Source organism: Python bivittatus, unplaced genomic scaffold (genome assembly GCF_059951505.1).
Source record: "Python bivittatus isolate LINGU-HERP-01145 unplaced genomic scaffold, Pbiv_v1 ctg000700_np1212, whole genome shotgun sequence".
NCBI classification, from domain to species: domain Eukaryota; kingdom Metazoa; phylum Chordata; class Lepidosauria; order Squamata; family Pythonidae; genus Python; species Python bivittatus.
The window spans coordinates 95,610,022-95,629,392 of NW_028277098.1; the positions used below are offsets into that span (position 1 = coordinate 95,610,022).

The following is a 19,371-nucleotide window of genomic DNA, read 5'->3' on the forward strand; positions in this document are numbered from 1 at the left end:
CAGCTTCTTTTATTCACTGAAATACATGAACGCCTATAATGCAGTAATGGGAAGCCTGTCCCAATCTCATTCCCATCACAGTAAATCCCATTCTTTGGTCCCTTCTGCCACCACAGCTAAGTTGAGTCTATTAATGTTCATAGCTGCTTCCCAAAGCACTGTCACATGCAATTATAGCTAAGGTAAAATTCTAGAGTATTTAAATCTTCATTGGGGTCCATATACTAGCAGAAATATTTCCAACTTCAAAACTATTCATTTATTTGATGACATGGGACTTTATAAATGTATGAGCTACAGAATGAGTTATCCAGCTACAGAAGGGAAGGAGAATAGGCGGCCATTTCATCAAGTCTGTTGTTAATTCAGCCTGCCTTTTTTTAGAGTAATTTCAAACTTCATACATTTTCAAAAGTCTTGTTCAACTGAAAGTTAACTATGTAGAGAGATTATAATGTCTGGAACCATGAGTTACACTCCTCAAATAGTAAAGACTGACTTCAGCTTCTTATCAAGGAAACTTGTTGTCAAGTTCGTGTTTGTTTAGGCGTAATAGGTAGAACAGCCTCCCAAATAGATAAATTATACAGTGCTAAATACATTTTCTATTAAAAGCACTGATTGCTCTCATCTATTAAATCATGCATCTAGCAATAACCCACCTATTTCTAATATTCTTCTTTGCAAGGGTGTTGAGAGAAGGAAAGTTTCATCTTTACACGACCTTGTTAAAGTGCCCACCAATTCAGAATTGGTGGCCAATATACGTGCACTCTCTTCCGATAGATTGACTCCCGCCATCGATGCAACATCATTAATGTCATCATCATCCCTTCAGAAACAGAAAACATCTTGTTAACATCAGTAAAAAGTATGCTATCAATGTGCCAAGAATTTATAAACAGTTTGGTGAGACTAAACTAAAATAAACATCTTTCCCTTCCCACTAACAAAATACATACAATAGATTGCATAAGAGACTACAGGGTAGTTAAAAAGCAAAAGTAAAACAAAGTCAGTAATGTTTTTCAAACAATACAACGGCAGAAGCTAATCTAAATTCAGAAGAATTTAATTAATGTATAATTAATAGACAACTGCTCAAAACGAAGAGAAATGCAGACAGAACTGAAAACAACCAAGGTACCAGCAGGAGCCATTTCTGATACATTAACCCAAAAAGCACTTTTGGATGGTTAGAAATACAGAAACTGCCCAAGACCTAAAATCCCAATGACCAAAGGAAGAAATCAGATTGAAAGTAAACAAACAGAATCCTTTCATTCAAATGCATATAGTGGAAAGCTTCAAAGATCTGTGCATTTTTTAGTTGAGGAAGCTTACTGAGATTTTAAGGTATAACTATAGACAATGAAGGATAATACTACAAAGTAGGAGGAGAGGCAATTATCTAACACCACATACACAGCGGGGGGGAGTAATTTAATATGCTTAACTGGTTTAGTTAAAACCTAGCAACTGCATTTGTACATCGTGCTACACTTAATTATGTTAAGCTGAGTTACTTTTTTGTAGCCTCGTCTGCAAAATCAGCCCACGTGGTTCAATGTAATGTGCAAGCTTTACACATAGCTTAATAATGGCTTAATTCAGTACCCAGGTTAAGCATGCTATATACCACCAAAATAGCACAGGTTATACTTATTTAGCAAGATAATGTAAGTTGGAATCCTGCCAATAAGTTATTGGGTGGGAACATGAGAATAAGGAGGACTCAATCTCACACTCCCAGTCTCCCCTCCCAAATACGTGTATTTATTACTTTGGTTTATATGCCCCTTGGTTTCCGAAGACTGCAAGAGACATAGCTGATCAGTAAGATTCTGGGCTTTAGGACTGTAGCTCTGGTTACCCCAGTAGGCTGGCAGGAACACATACAATCCTCATTTGAGAATACGATAGCCATTACCTGGACATGACTGTAAATGAATGAGTAAATAAACATTTTGCATGTTCTTCTAAGGTTAACCTTACAAATTGTTTAAGGAATGTTGTCAATTATTAAAGTATTAATATATTGACCATGAATTCAATGAAGGACTACATGCCATCTTGCATCTGGCCGATCACTGATATTGCTTTACTGTTCAGACAAGGACATGAGGTGAAGAGTACTCCTGATACATTAGAACAGAATTCACAGGGCTGCGCCTACGGAAGATCTGGGGAAGTGGGTGTGTGTGTGGAATTCAACTCACTAAACTAATCAATGTCCAGCAAGGGGTGCTATTGCCTAACATGAAAAGTGAAACATAAAGAAAAACCATCTAGCCCATTTTCTTGTTAATTAGTATGATAATAGTTTCCTCTTCTCTTCCCTCGGCACAGGTGAAAACAATCCAGGATGTACTCCCTACTTCCATATGTGCATCCTGTAGCCAAAAAATGTAAGTTTCATTTCACGTGACAGTGACTGGGAGATCTTTATGAGTGGAATAGAAGACAAGAGAGAAAACAGCTGTCCTGGGAAGCCCCATTTCCAGTGGCTAGAGATGGGAAAATGTTTCCCACGTTCTGTCATATTTATGCAGAAATGAATGAATGAGATAAAAAAGAAAAAAGACTTAAGGATTTTTTGGGGCAACAGTAGTCCAGACCCGTTATACATACTGTACAGCACATCAGTACTGATCTCCCTAAACTTGGAGAACCCCCACCAAAATTTTGTATGTAAAAAGAGACTTCTTCCTACACTCCTTCCCAAAGTTACTCAATTTTAAAATTGTTTTTAAAATCAGAAAAAGCATTTAGGCAACGCCACCAAAAAAAAAAAAAAAAACCTGTCTTTTTTTTAGTAAACATACTGATTCCCATATATATTGATTCTCTCCCTCCTACCCCGCAACGGATCCCTTAACCATCTCACAGAAATGGGAAGATCTGAGAGAAGGAAATTGAAGGGTTAGCATCCCTTTGCACAATCAAAGACAGCGTGAATTAGCTCAGCCTTCTCCAACCTGGCACCTTCTAGATATATTGGACTACAACTTCTATAATTACCAGTCAACATAGCCAGTTTGGCTTGGAAGAGTGGGAGTTGGAATCCAAAGCCTCTGGAGGGTGCCAGGCTGCAAGAGACTCTCAAACAAGTCAGGGACAAGAATAAAGAACACATCCAGGAACTACCGAATTGTCAATAGCCCCAATTCCACACAGTCAGAGCAAGAGAAGTTAAAATAAATGTTGAAGAATGCAGCAGAACACAAGCAGAATAACCTTATCTTTTTATAAGACACCTTTAAAAAGTTCAGTATTTACTCCCTAGAGCTACAAACTCTCTCTTGCTGAGGAAGCAAAATAAATCAGGAAAAAGGAGTACATGTTACATCCGCTACAGAGATTTTTCTGCAGGAACAAATAGGATCACTTACCGAAAAGAACCTCCCCCGGGTTCTTTGAGTTTATTTTTTTGAGCAATCACTGCTTGGGTTGAAAGAGTAGAAAGAGCTTTGGTTCCTGGTAATACTGTTTGCTTTACCACGGGGACTGTAAGAAAAGGAAATCAGCATGGATACTCTATATGCAGGATTAACACACCAAAAACTGCAGAAAATTCTAAGCAAAATAAGGGGGAGAGATGTAAATTTGCTTATTACTCATAATTTATGCTGCTCACAAAATCAAGCTTAGTCTGGGGAAGAATCAAGGAAAGGGAAAACTTAAACAGCTCTCTTTCACACACAACACCTCCCCAAGAGATGCTCACAATGTTATAGCTCTGATTGTTCTTTCTTTATCCTTTGTATTTGCTCCATCATCCTTTCTGCATATTCTAACTGTAAATTTATTGTTAGAAAAGGAAAGAAAAGAAAAGAAAAAGAAAGGAAAGAAGGTATTAAAATACACAGTTCAGCTGTTTCTGTTTAGAAAAACAGCGGCCAATGGATTCTGCTCATCATTAGCCCAGACCATCTCTCTACAGCATATTTCTATTTACCCTAGTCCAAAAAAATGACTCCTCAAAAACCAGTCATGGGCCTACAAGCAGCTTATGAATCAAACACTATTTCCAGGTGTAATTTTACCAGAGAACACCAGGTGGAGCGTCTGTGCTTGTTTGTTTCCTTTTCAACCCCAACATCATACTGAGAATGCTTAGCTCTTACCTGTCTGAAGTGGATTCAGCTGAATTTGTTGAGGAGCAGTGAGCATAATACGGTTGTGGGGCGGCCGCAAGGCCACCATGGGCGTCTGGGTCAACGTCACCTGCGGAGGCCTAATTAATGTACCTTGTTTCTGAGACTGCTGAATAACCTGGAAATGTTTGAAGAAACAACAATGGTCTTACTAAATTATATGAGGACAAGTAAGTCTTTAAAAAGATTCAACACATGCTGCCCCTCTAGCTTCCTTGAGAATAGCTGTGGTTGACTAAGCATGGCCCTGATCAGACTTTTCTTTTGGAGCTCTTCTATCAAGAAGCTGGGTCCTCAAGTAAAAGCGGACAAATGAAGAAATGGAGTTTAAATTAAGGTAAAGAAAACGTACAAGTTGCATGTCTTATGTGATTAGCAGAATGCTGGAATGGGTCTAAAATGCACATTAGAGGATAACTGCTGCAAAAATGAGAATTAAAATTAAATTAAATTAAATTAATTAAATTGAATTGAATTAAATTGAAATTAAAAGGTGTTGAGGTGGTTTGGTCATATGGAGCAAATCGTAAAAGAAATATACGGAGAGTGAAAGGAAGGTCAATCATTGGATGGAGTTGAGATCTTTAAAAAGACAGTGGTAAGAATGTTAAAGAATAAGAGGCAATGTATGAACTGGTATCTGGAAGCAAGAATGGTCAGCAAAGTCAGAAACCTATGAAGAGGTACAGTAAGTGGTGTTCAACTATAATCATTTTCTTTTCTTACATGTATAATTAATTTGGCTTCCTATTACTTATTCCTTTTCTGCACTCTGCATAATGATGCTGAGCTGGGAGGAAACAGCATAATGGATTTGTATGAATGAATGAACCACAACTGAACATAGCCGAGATTACTTTTCGGCAGAAATAAAGCAGGTGCAAAAAGATTAAAATGCGAATCGTTTGTGTCTTTGCTGACAACGTGCTTTCCCAGGTTGGGGGCGAAGCAGGGCCACAGCCGAGTGAATTAAACGTCTGTAATACCTAATTTGACGCTGAGCATGCAGGATACAGAAATAAGTGATTTTCATAACGTCTATAAATTGCATTTATATACGCATTGCTGATTAGTTTTAGGAAGGAAATGGTTTTATGTGCTGCAAGACCAACGGAAACATTAATCCAGTTCAGGTTACACACCACCTGCGTGGGCTGCCCTTGCTTGCCAACGCCAACTTGGGTTGGCTGCGTTAGGCTGATGACAGGCTGCTGCAAGGTACTCGTCACTGTGGCAGCGGTCTTCCCCGCTGTACGCTGAACCGAGCTGCTCAACATCACGGCAGTCAGAGCGGTCGTGGGCTGCGTCAAGGGCTGCTGATGCTGGCTTTGCTGAATGAAAGCGGCCGAGTCAGGAGTCAGATGTCTCAAGGCAGGTAAACTCCGCTATAAGAGAAACGGATGCCATGCCTCTTAGCAAATCAAATAACAATTCAAATCACTAACCCCCTCCCCCCCCAAAATCCCCTTACGCATTGCTTATTTCAACAAGAGTGGAGGTATCTGAAAAATTTAGTAGTTCAAGTAACAAAAGCTTACATAAATGGCATTTTAATGTAATATATCGTCATGCAGGGAATATAAAGTTTGCTGTACAATCAGGAACCAGAAGTTAATTTAAGGCTGTTCTTTGGTGGGGGGGTGAGGGAAGAGAACTGTGTATAAAAATGAACCAGGGACAGGATCCTTCCTGAACTGAATAATTCACAGGGTAGAATGTTTCTCTAGAGAATATATAAATATGACTAATAAATAAAATAAATAAACTCTTTCTAAACTGAATCAACCACCTGGCTGTAATTTTTCATAACAGAAGGGACTCAAGGGTCCCTTGTTTGCGCCCATGTTATTTTTCAATTCACTTCAACCACAGATTTACTCAATACCTCCTATAAATAAATGCTAGGAGGCACACCTTTCAGAAGCCAAGCTCTAAAGAAAGTCAGAGTCAATTATCAATTGAATTGATAATTACTAATTAACATAAATTGCCTGGAAAATAAGGTATCCCATTCATAAAGTGTAATTGATTTCCTATCTGCATATACCAACATTCAACAGGCATAGTCCCTCTCAAACCAGGCTTTTCAGCAGCAGTGTCTGCAGGCCTCAACTCAATTGTTTTCTATAGCTCTTCTATTCTTTTCAGCAAATTTAAAAGCCCCCCTCCCCCCGCAATAATGAGCCTCCTTTGTTTTTTGACTTAGTATGATCTCTGAACCACAACTGTGGACTCAGAGATCATACTAATTCAAAAAACAAAGAAAGCTTATTACAGCGATAATCTCTGATATTATGATTTTCTGTGGAGAGGAAATTCAATCACGTGAGTTCTATCTCAGTGACCCAAACACAAGTTTTCTTCAGTGGCAAGAATCAGACCAGAGTCACACATGCACTAGCCCCACCTACCAATCAAAAGCACGTAGTGATTTCTGTACCCATTCCACAATAATCATCACAAGAAGCATTTCATTATTAAGCTTCAAATAGGTTTCAGAGTGCAAAGTCCCAATTATCAGCACAGAGAGGAAATTGTATGAAGATTAATTAAGGGATAAATGCAATTCAGAAAGTCAACATGCCAACTATGCTGTTTCAAGATCCACATATTAAAAAATGTCAGTACAACAGGTATTTTGCTAGTCTCCCAAATACTAGGACTAACAGCTCAACCATTCAGACCCAACGATAGAGGGTGAAATGGGGGAATCATAACCACTGTTCCTTACTTCCCTCAAGTCATGCAGCTGGTGTTATTTATGTATTAAATAGATTTATATGGTTGTCCAAATTGATGTGAAATTCTGGGCAACCAACTTTCAATAAAACAGCCACAACAACCAATTAAAAACAAGTTAAAGTATCATTGCACGCATGGAGAAAAACACAAGTAAATAGTCACTAAACTAAAGAAGCTCATCAATACTCAGGCTCAAAGCCCAGGGGAAGAACCAGGTCTTTAATGCCTGAAATGGCTGGCAAGATCAGGGCCATCCAAATCTTGAGGAGTACACTGCTACACAGGGCAGGTGCCATAACAGAAAAGGCAACCTCAGGGACCCAACTAGGTGACACTGCTTGACATAAGGGACCTAGAGGATGCTCCCCTGCTAGACTTCATGGGACAAGCAGACAATCAGAGACAGGAGGTCCTGCAAATAACCTGGTCCATGAGGGGCTTCATAGGTGATAACCAGCATCCTGAACTGCACTTGGAAGTCCACTAAGAACCAGTGCATTGCACAGTAAAAATGCTACGCAGCTGAAGTGAGGTATAGATATAACTACCCATGCCGCCGTGTTCTAGACCAGCTGAAACCTCATCACAACCATCTCCTAAGGTCCTTAACCAGAAAGGCGCAAACATTTAAACAAGTGCCAGAATACATCAATACCATGACTTATTACTGAAATAATTTCATTTATAAACAAAGCAATAGTCACCATAAAATATTTCATTTTTTAATTATTCATTTGCACATATAACTAATCCCTTTTTAACCAAAGCATACTTTCATAGTGTTAAAGGGATTGCTCACAGTTGATAAATTATTAAAATATTTATAAATATTTTTCCCACCTACTAGGGCCATCTAAGCAATGGACTATTTTAAAAATAAAGAAACAAAAACCAAAACAAAATTAAGTGTCCATACTTTTTAAATTGTTTTTGCTTTTATTCTCTGAACCTAAAGATGCACATTTTTTCAGTATTCCCAACATGAAAACTGGTATCAATCTCAAACTAAAAAAAAAAAAAGGGGTGGTGGTGGTGGTGGAGACATTCTATAGCCTGCACAGATAGAAATGCTTAAGGGTCTCCAACTTCTGACAAGGAATGGCTTCTGGACATAAGCACTGGTGTTCCAATGTGGATCTCTCAGGACAGCCTAGAAATATTATGGATTTTATTGTAGTATTAGCAGGATTCAAACTAAAATAGAAACATATATTGCACTGTAATTAGAGCCAATACCACACTGCCCTAGTAACAGTTCACAAAATTGTCCCCTGGAAGTTATAACTAACTTACATAGTATACATTATACAGTTCTAGAACTCTTGTTCTTACACACATGCACACACACTCTCACACACATTTTTAAAAAGTGGAGTAAGTATATGTGTACACACAACAATATCCACTATGCCAATTACATTACAGGCTTGTTACTTTCCCAGTGCATTATGAACTCAACCTTATTTTAATATTCTGCTCACTACTATTCCAGAACTCTGTAATTAGTTCTTCTGTATCACCAAATCTTCCTATGAGTTCTCTACAATCTTGTCAAGGAAGAGAGGAAGAGAATAATTTCTCTTCCAGTCATCATCCAGCCGTTTTTATTACTCATTTCCAATTCCTTTGTTTGTAGTATCTTCACTGAGAAGAACCAAGTGTATTGTTATAGGAAATGCAAAAATAATGAAAAGGTATTATTACCTTCAAGAAAGGCACAAGGTATGGTTGAGGTGAAGAATTAAGTTCCCGATACAACCTACTGGTGAAATCTTCTGCTTCAATTTTTCCATCCTATGAAAAACATTTCAAACTCATATGTTCCAGACAATAAATTACAATATTAAATCTTCATATGTTTAAGCTCACAAATAAAGATACCTTAATGTGATATCTCACAGTTAAACAGTATTTCATTAATTAAATTAAATATCTACCTTTGTTTAAGGGTGAACCCTTGTGAGCTTTACTAAAATGAGAAAGGGACTACTGGGTTAGTCAAAGGTTGGGGAGAGGAGAGGGACCCATCACAGTTCTTTTTTAATCCACAGATCAGCACCATAACCCTTCTGATGCCTAGGCAAATCTCACAAGGTAATCCAGAAAACTTTCAAGATTTGGCTCTTCCTTGAAACTGTGTAAGACTTAGGGTTAGACTTAGGGTTAAAATGTAATTTTTAAATGATATTGTGTTTTCATTTATAAAAACTGTTCTTGTATCCACGACATTGCTCAAAATTGTATCATCTAAGCCATGGTTTTAATCATTATTTGGACAGATCCTGTCATTCTCTTACCAGCAAGTTCTGGACTAGTTCTTTCACATTAGCTGCAGTCTCTGTCGACTGCTTTCCAGAAGAGGCCAGTTTTATTAGCGTAGAGAGAAAATTCTTGCATTTCTTCACATTTTCCATGGTTTCCTATTGAAAGAAATAAGGTAAACAGGTCAGCTTTAAAAAGTCATGATTGCAAAAACAGGCTCTGAAGTCTAAAAAGGTGACTGAATAATCAACTCAAGGAGATGGGCATAGCTGTGTGCGGCTCTTTTCCCCTCACCCCATTAGTTAGGACAAGATGACGTGAATAAATTTAATAACAACAACAAATTAAACCCGCAAGCATTTAAACAGGTAATAGACTTCTTTTATAAAATAATAAAATGTAGAGTTTGCTTGCACAAATGGTAGGTCACTTTAGTGGAGAATTTTGTTCTCACAGTGGCCAGGTGACATTTATCATTACTCCCACTGATATTTAGAGGATCATAATTGGCTTAGATACTGTAGCTTCATACTTATAAAGTATGTCACGCTCTATATGTCTGTACCAACAATCTTATGCTCCATACGCAACATTTATTGGATGAGAAATTCTGTCCTTGGTGAGCTAGCAAGATCTGTCTTTTGACTTGCAGCGAATAGCTATCTGTGTCTTACTGTGGCTGCAGTTGAGGTGGCTGTGGCTCCTTGCACCGTCCTTTGAGGGGTTCCAGTCTGCACAGCAGTTGCTGTTCCTAATGCTGTCGTTTGTGCAGCACTACCCAGAACAATCTGAGGCTGCAACATAAAGATATTAGATGGGGGGGGGGAGAAGAGGAGGGAAGAGAAATAAGGGAGAATTCATTATGATCAGCTTGTCCTCCATAGTATGTCTCCAAAAACAGACACTGCTTCGCTACTGTTTAATGCTGTTTAAAAGAAGGTCCACCAGATGGCACAAAATCCTATGCATTCAAAACTGAAAACTCTGGAAGTAGATTTTAAAAAGCATGGCTTAAAAAGCAGAAGACAGTAGAATCTGCAGAGAGGTGTGTAAGCCATTGGTTATCGCTCACCACGAGTGCCAATAAACCTGTTTCACTTCTGCTTCTTAGGAATTGCCCCCAATTATTATAGGTCTGCTGGGCAAACAAAGAGATATAAGACATTAATCATGAGGGGGAGGAGAGAGAATCTTTGGTTATGTCTTCCAACCAAAATTTATTAAGGGAGGCATAAAAATGTATTGGGTAGTTTTAAGGGAAGAGCTCAAACATACTTTCAGACATGTGGCTTCTTCTTAAATAAGCCGTTGGGTCTGCTGCCTGACAACTATCAAAAGCCCAAAGTACTATGGAATAACTAATTTACAAGATTAATCTAAATCATTTGCAACGTTACATACACGAAATGAAATTTAAAAAGGGAGGCGTCTGTTTAGACAGACTGAAACAGAGGATGGATAAACGCAACTAGGTGATAACCATTCAGCCACAGTATGCCTGCATGAACCTGAGACAGACAAATCCAAGTTTTACTATTTCTCCAATGGTTTTCAAGCTTCCAATCTTACAAGGAGGATTTTCTACAGAGCTTCATCTATTGTGAACAATGCCCACATAATTTGTTTGTTTTACTGTATTTATACCACCTAAATTACAAGACTTTGTGATTTACAGTAATTAAAAGCAAGTACCTAGGAGAGGTTTCTGGAATATTACTTGCAATTTGTATGGAATGCCAGCCATAAGAGGATAATCTTACAAATCTGAGACTGCACTCTAGAAAGTCCCCAACAATCCTGTGTGGCTTCTCATTCTTCAGAGAAGCTTATGACCTTTACCGATCAAGGAGCCCTTGAGAAGTTTCCAAGGAATCCACTGTTCGGGATCCACTAATATTTAAAGAAGTCAACCGTGTATGACTTAAAAATAATCTCATTTTGTACAGTAGGGCTCCCTCATTTATCTGGGAGAATGTCCGCTAATCTCGCTGAGGCTTGTTAGACATAGAAGCCTGCTATAACTCATATCGTTTGTATGCAGTAATGGATAACAATGAAGCGGTGAATAACAACAAAAAAACCAAAAACAAACTCACTTACCTGAACTACTGGCGGCCTCTGTAACGTTGTTGTGGGTTGTACAGTTGTCTGTGCCTGAGACACTTGCTTGATTATAGTGGTTGGTGCGACCTGCCGAGCGATTATAGGTGTTCCAGGTGCCTGCAAAAAGGTATATTCACCAAGAAGCAGTTAAACGTAACTAAATAAAATTGGAGGCACAAAATAATTTAGCAGAGGGAGGGGCAGGGGAGAACAGTATTTTATGAAACTTGACTTAAAATAACTTCAGCTCCTTCTCCTTCAAAATATGCTTACAGCCTGATTAATTCAATCATAGCTAATGGCTGTCTGATATGCATTCATCATTTCAAACCTGGTCCAGATTTTTCACTAATGTTCAAAAAAAGTCTTTGCATATAAAAAAACTGCTGTAACCACACAATCATATAGAGCATTACAATTTTACAAGCTAAAATCTGAATGAAGTTTTTTTTTTCTTCCTGGGATTCCAGCAGTCACTGAATAATTATTTTGAACGTTAAATACAATTAATATAATAAAGAATATTAAGAGCAGAGGAACAGCTATATTCAAAGATGCATTAAGAGATATTGTTGTGATGGGGATAAAGTGGCTTTTGACAGTTGTGCTGATGTCACAGATGGGCTCTCAGATAGGGTCTAGAAAAAGAGGATTAGAAGAATAAAACCATCAGGAAGAATTTCAGCCCAACAGGAAACTAGGACAAAAAGTAAACAGAGAGCAAAAAGTATACCATAGCCAGTTACTTCTTTTTAGCGGACCTCTAGTAGAATTCTCCTCTTGTGGTTGTACACCACCCAGAGTCATGTTCAGTGAGACGGGCGGCCGTATAAACGTGTTAAACAAACAAACAAATAATTTATCCTAACCCCAAAATTGAAATGACAAGTTGCAAGAGACCCTAAGACAGTAATCAAAATCAAGCTATAATTGGAATAAAATCTGAATGAGGCAATGTCCATGATTGCTAGAATAATTTAACATTAAATTCTAAAAAATCAAAACCCAGAAGCTCTAAAATTTAAGACCAAAGCTGATTTTATCAGAAATGTTGTCTTGATTCTGAGACCATAAGCTATTAATTTGATATTAATGGATGTAAAGCACTTTTCCAGGCTGCAAGAAGTATGATGGCCCTAACTTAAGTAAGGATGCCATTATTTTATATTAATAATATAAACACTATATACACTCAAAGTGAAACCAGCTGAGGCACAACTAGTTAACATGATAAAATTATTAAACACAAAACGCTCAGCTAGCTACTTAAAGTAATCCATCCCACATCTCAAATACTTGCAACTACTTATGTCCCTGTGATATGGCTAAATATTCCAATACCTTTAAAATCTTAAATGTATGGAATTGTTAAAAACAAGACAGAGCGTGCAAACTTTTTTTTTTTTTTAACATTTTGAGTACATTTGTGGAATTTGGATTTACTTAGAGCTTGGACTGTAAAAAGCGAAGGACAAATATACAAAAAAAAAACAGTCAAGAAATGAAAAGAGGGAGATAATACTCTCGAAGTTCTGGACTGCAATTTGCCTCAGAAGATGTGAATTAAATTGCTCACCAGCAACTAAGTATTAATAAGATGCACAAACTGGTTCTTCTGATTATTAATTATTACTAATTATTATTCAGTATTATCATTACCACTGAGAAGCAATTACAAGATAAATTGGAGGGGGGTATTTATGTAAGTAATTGTAGTAGTGTTGTAGGTAATTGTAGTAAGTGTTGTACACTGCCCAGAGTCACTCTTTTGTGAGATGGGCGGCTATATAAATACGTTCTATAAATGAAAATTTAAAAAACAAAAGTAATGGGATTGAAGCCTTGATCTTCAATGACTAACAGGCTTTCCCAAAACAGCTACTAAAAGAAAATCAAAGTAATTTTAAAAAATAATTAAAAAATGAAATGTTCAGTCCACAAAAATAGACAGCACCTTTCTCTGCCTGACACTGAAATTCTTAACTCTTTCATGTCGCGGAATTTTTCTATTCAGAACTATGCATGTATGATAAACCGAGTTTTTTACTTGCCCAGCTCCCTTCACACCCTGCAACAATCTCTCTCTCTCTCTCTCTCTCTCTCTCTCTCTCTCTCTCTCTCTCACACACACACACACATACACACACACACATATAGAGATACTAAATTATCAGGGGAGCGATTCTGAAAGATCCAGAGACAGATGATAAAGTAAAATAGGGAAACTATTTAGTTATTCCTGTTAACTTCCTAGGACCCCTTTTTACTTATTTAAAATTGGAAGCAAAACAATCAAAACTAGGGATTATTATTATATAATGTAGTATTATTTGATACTATATAAGGTAATATATGATTACATGATATATAATAATATAATTACTATTAATAATACTAAAACCAGGGAAGTACAACATAGTCCATACATAAACTCTTCCATGCACAGAACAGCTGGATTTCAGTGCCTGGACCCAATCATGCATGTTTTGGATTTTTTTTTTCCCAGATGTGGACTGAAACCCTGTTGTTCTGAGCAGGAGGAAGTATGAACAGGGAAGAACCACAGCTGAGTTTTTTTTCTTTCTTTGGTATATGTCACACTAATGGTAAGGCACAAAGCAGTCAAAGATGAAAGGGGAGGGATGAACCCTTCACACACTGTTATGAAATTGGGGAGTATCATTTATTTATTTATATCATTTATACAGCCGCCCATCTCACACAAGTGACTCTGGGCAGTTTGCAAAATTAAAAACACCCCCCACCACCACAAAACTTGTGGGACCTACACAAGCCACAGATAGCCTAGCCCTCTTTCTTTTCAAGATATGGATATGAGTGGTAGTTGAGGGGATGTAGAAGATGGACAGGTGCTCGGAAAACTGAGGGTGCACTGGTGCAACACTGCACTGAGAGCTGCTGAGGCCATCCCAGTACGGAACAGTGATGCAGGAATCAACAGCAACATCACAGTGAATAAATATCCTTGTTACCAGGTTTGCCCTACTTGCCTTGCAAATACTCTGGATCCTGCCAATTGTTGGTTTTGTTTCACCCCAGACCCAAACTATCAAAATGTCTGGGGTTTTGTTCCTGCTGAACCAAAGCCATTGTGAAACAGAACTTTGGCAGAACTTCCAGAATGAGATGTTTTGCTTTCAGTTCGAAGTACAGCACATTATGCACACCCCTAATCAAAATATACGAGCAAACTTTAGCACCCATCACCCATGTAATATCTTGTTTGGGCCCAAGTCAGCATCCAGAAATTTAAAAGTTCCTTTTGAAATTACTCCCATTTAAAGCCAGTTACTATTTGAATTTAAAACAATGTCACATTTTCAGACATTAATGTTTTCCTTAAGGATTGATGTCAAGGGTGATACTCCTAAGATTAGTTTGACTTCCTTCTAAAAATGATCAAGATGCATTAACAAAAACCTGTGAAAGACCTCAGTTTTAGTGAGAGGAAGGAAGGACAGATGGACGATTTCTGTGTCAAAAGGGACAGAATGGTGGTCATAAATATAATCTGCTGGAGATTTCACGTGGTCAAGAAGGTGAGATTTTTTGGTACGATAATAATCAAAATAAGCATTTATTCTCACACACGCAGTTTTTAGACATTTTGCAATCCCTCACTATAAAAGAAAATGAAGATCCAGCTATGCAGTAATAATACTGTCCATGCACACAAAACAAGTCTTCATCATCCTGCCACACATTTGGGTATTTCTGTTTTGGGACTGAGGCTTTACTACTTCTTTGGCATTCTGTTTGGTTGTTGGAGTTTTGAAGCGCCTCTGGCAAAATTGTAGAGGTTCTAACATAGGAAGCACATTGAAAGAACATGGGCAGGACCTAGCAGCAAGCTGCTTGCTTCCATGGATAACATCTTTTAATCCATATTTATTAAAGTAGTGATAGAAATGTAACATTGGATTCCTGAAGGACAAGAAGCAGAATGCTTGAATATTACAGGACAGGGGCTTGTTTGGCTAGCACAGAAAATACTTTGCAAGGGATACTAGGGTAAAAACAGAATGGGGCGGGGGTTCCTAGGCAGAGCAAAGCAGTGAAAACAGCCAACTCAGATACCTTCAACGTAAGAAAAAAAAAATTAAGATGCTATTTTACTTACATTTCTCAGGGAACTGACCTGCACAGTCGAGAGCTGGACTGGAGAAGCACTGGTAGATGTGGCAGGGCGAGGAGTCATGGTAGTTTGAGACTGGGACTGTGCATGGGCTTGCGCTTGCATCTGCGCCAAAGCATGTTGAGGGATCATCAATAACTGGCCACTCTCACTACGTACAATGACCATGCCTAACAGAAAACAGAGAAAGCACCCATCAGAATTGGTTTTAGAAAGAAAGTCAACCCTGGCTGAGAAGCAAGGAAGATGCAACAAACATAACTGAAGATGCTAAGACAGCATTTCTCAACCTTGGGAACTTTAAGATGTGTGGACTTCAACTCCCAGAATTCCCCAGCCAGCTATGCTGGCTGGAGAATTCTGGGAGTTGAAGTCCATACATCTTAAAGTTCCCAAGGTGAGAAACGCTGCACTCAGGGAAAGGCTGGTTGAATTTGATTAACACACTGTTCAGAGGAGAAAAAGAGTTACTTGCCCTTTAAACATTATATTTCACCTCATAATTTTGAAACGAATGGCATTTAGTTAGAAAGCAAGCGTATAAAATTTATTTTGATCCAGTTTCAACAAAAGCTGTAAAAGATTAAAAGCTGCTGGACAGCTCTTAGAACAAAAACAGAAATTTTCTTCAGCAAAGCTTCTGTTGATATATTCTGAGTTTGAGTAGAGTCAACAACAATCTTTATCAGCTCTCTCCTGTCTGCAGCAAAATAAGCTCTACAGTCATTTAAAAATGTAAATAATATACAAACACCTAAAGTTTTGGAAAGAAACGCTTACTGGAGAGGTCTTTCTTTCTTGGAAAACTGTGTCTCTGAATGTGATCCTTTCTCCAAGATGCTCAAGCTAATATACATTGCATGACTACCACACAAGATAGCTTAAGCTGATGAATGGTTGAAAAGTCCTGGATGGGGACAAATTCTGTGTTCGTAGATTTAAATTCCAGTCTTACCATCTGCCATTCAGCTCACCATATTTTGCTGGTTTCACACACATGTAAAGTTATTTATCTTGGAACACTGTCCCACTTTTCCACCCATTACTCACCTCTGAAGAGAACAGCTGAAGGAAAAACCTGACACTGAACATGATTCTATTCAACCAGCCTTAAAAGCCACCAACCAATTAAATGCAAGTTTCAGAAACAGGAACACAAATTGTCTAACTTCTAAATTAATTTTCCATAACAGATTTAGTCACAAAAGTGGTTATAAAAGCCATAACTGGCCTCCAGTGCATCTGTAACAGACGGTGCAGCACTGAATTACATCCCCAAAGAAAAATAAAAACGAAGGCAAATAAGGCTGCCATTCTCTGCTCAGCTTCATGGATCTATACACTTAACTCACTACGACGGTTATGGGCAAGCAGAAGGTTGAAAACCTTAAAATACGTGCCATGGCTCCAATTCCTATGAGCAAAACCAGAGTACAACAAAATTAATCTATTTAATCCAGTGTCCACTTAAATAGGAATAATTTAAATTTGCATATTCATCATTGTGAGTATGAAACAGCCATTACAGAATGAATTTTTTCATCCCTTCAAAACAAACTGTATTTCACACATCTACACACAAATAAGTAAGTGCTGTACAATAAAGTATGTATATAAATGGATGTACAAACGAGAATCTAGATCTTCAGGCTACTGACAAACTATTCATTTCATTGCAGAACTCGGATCTCTGATAACAAAACTGGTACCATAAAAACATCTGCTTTCATTTTGGAAAAAAAAAGTGTAATCTAAAAGATTAGTAAGAGAGACAGTTGAATATTCTTTTGCTAAAATTTTTAAAAATGTCCTTTTATTGATAAGATCCTTCCGGGGCGGGGGGAAGTGGGGTGGCTGATGAGATTAGGTCTTCTGAACTGAAATTGAGATGTCCTAAATTCTGACAGTGCTCCAAGGTTAAAACAGCCCCATTTCAAGCTCAACTGCTTGAAAACACAACAGTCCGTTTTAAGTTTTATAGAATTATATAGAGTTGGTCCTCGTTTAACAACCACTCGTTCAGCAATTGTTCAAACTTACGAAGGTGCTGAACGAGGGATAGTTATGACTGATCCTCAGAGTTCTGGCCATTGCAGCGTCCCTGCAGTCATATGATCACAATTTGCAACCCTCCCTGCTGGCTTCCCACAAGCAAAGTCAATGGGGAAGCTGGCAGGAAGTCAGAACTTGCAGTCACGTGAGGTCCTTGCTTAATGACCCGCATGGTCCTCACTTAACCACGACAACCAGGACTGCTGGAATTGCCGGCACTATGTGGTGCAGTCACATGACATCACACTTTACAACCGTGTCACTTAGTGACAGCAATTCTGGTCCCAGCTGCCATCATTAACCGGGGACTAGCTGTAATATAAGGGTTGGAATGAACCTTGGAGATCTTCTAGTTCCTCCCACTGCATAGTGCAGGAATTCACTACCACCGCATTCCTGACAGATAGCCATTCAGACTCTTTTTAAACACCACTAGCAGGGTGTTCACTGCTGAACACCTCTTATTGTTTGGAATTATTCTCTGATGTCCAAGCGAACTCTTATTCCCCTGACATTTATTTATTTATTTAGCAAGTTCCATTTCTATGGCTGCCCAATTGCACATGACTCATTATTTCTTGACCTACCTTCTGAAACAACTCTAAGGAATCTGTCATGCCTACTGCATGATTGCCCTTCAAATCCTTATCTAATATTGCATTTCCATTTTCCCCCTCTGCACATGTAAAGCTGCTACGCTCCTGGCATTTCATTGTAATTGTGGATAGATTTTCTAATGAATAGCAAGAAGTTTGCTTTGCAAATTGCTTAACTGCATTTCTCCCATCTATTTAATCAAACTTTTGTTTGTACCTCTCCACTTAATGTCTACTTAATTCCCCTGCTCATTTACCTCTGCATTTTTTGTATATCCACCAGCCCTACATGCAGCAGGTTCCTATCTTTATATATGCCTGTCCACGTATGTAGAAACTTTCTCCCACATATTCCACAACAGAAAATATGCCAGCTACAAAAGACTGGGCTGTGAAAGAGAGCTCCTATAAGAATGAATGAAAAGAAAAGAAGATTTCTTTATGGGAAAGGAAAGATCTGTGTTTATCATTTTAAGCTAGGTTTTAAAAACAGATGCTTTCTAGGCTAGGACTTGCCACAGAAGCATGAGCAAAATTTAATTTTCAGAAAGGGACTGCATATGGCCAGAAATATTAAAAGGAAAGCATCTTGCCTGTGTTGAAAGCCACTTTAATAGAGGTTGCACTTTTGATGGCCGTTAGAAGTAAATCTTGCCTACCAAAAGCTCAGGTATAATTTGTGGATCCCTGAAAATATGTATCTGAATCTTTTACTCCATAAAACTGAAGAAATCCTTAAGAGATCAGTAAAGCAGAAATCTTGATCCAAATGTATAGTATTCAGCATTTTCTATTGTTACATTTTAAATTCTCAGCTACCTAACTTAACACAGCTGCTTATTTCTTAAAGCAGCTATTTACCAGCAAGAAGAGAACACACCAGTGATTCAGAAATGTGGACCAAACATGATAGCACATTTAAAGCCTGAAGTTTTACTCTTGTAACATTACTACCTTCACCTAAACAGTATAACAATAATACAGGTAGTCCTTGTTTAGCAATCACAGTTGGGACCAGCAACTTGGTTAAGTGAAGCAGTCGCTAAGTGAAACTGTGACTGTGCTTATGAAGCTCTGTTTTAGCTTTCCTTTGCTTTACAGACCTGTGAAGGTTGTAAATGCAAGGATTGGTCATAAAGTTACTTTTTCGTCACTGTTGTAACTTCAAACAGTCACTGAACAAGACAGTTGCTAAACAAATACTATTTGTACTTTATACATCCACTCACTTTCTAATATGATGTAGTCCATCAACTTACCACAGTACTCCACTGCCTTATACATAAGTCAAACTGGCTAATCT

General features: G+C 38.1%; 1 protein-coding gene across 3 annotated transcripts in view; it reads right to left on the minus strand.

Annotated features, from left to right (window-relative positions):
• The window catches only part of TAF4 (TATA-box binding protein associated factor 4), a 92,290-nt gene that overhangs the window by 25,445 nt on the left and 47,474 nt on the right, over positions 1–19,371 (minus strand). For 2 of the 3 annotated variants that reach the window (XM_088153412.1, XM_088153410.1), the window contains exons 3-11: positions 15,406–15,590; positions 11,262–11,381; positions 9,836–9,955; positions 9,197–9,319; positions 8,604–8,693; positions 5,300–5,542; positions 4,128–4,275; positions 3,393–3,507; positions 663–832 (exon numbers count right to left, since the gene is read on the minus strand). In XM_088153412.1, coding sequence (XP_088009538.1) covers positions 663–832; positions 3,393–3,507; positions 4,128–4,275; positions 5,300–5,542; positions 8,604–8,693; positions 9,197–9,319; positions 9,836–9,955; positions 11,262–11,381; positions 15,406–15,590 — 1,314 coding nt within the window. The remainder of the gene's footprint in view (positions 1–662; positions 833–3,392; positions 3,508–4,127; positions 4,276–5,299; positions 5,543–8,603; positions 8,694–9,196; positions 9,320–9,835; positions 9,956–11,261; positions 11,382–15,405; positions 15,591–19,371) is intronic. The other variant, XM_088153411.1, reaches the window with a different exon arrangement.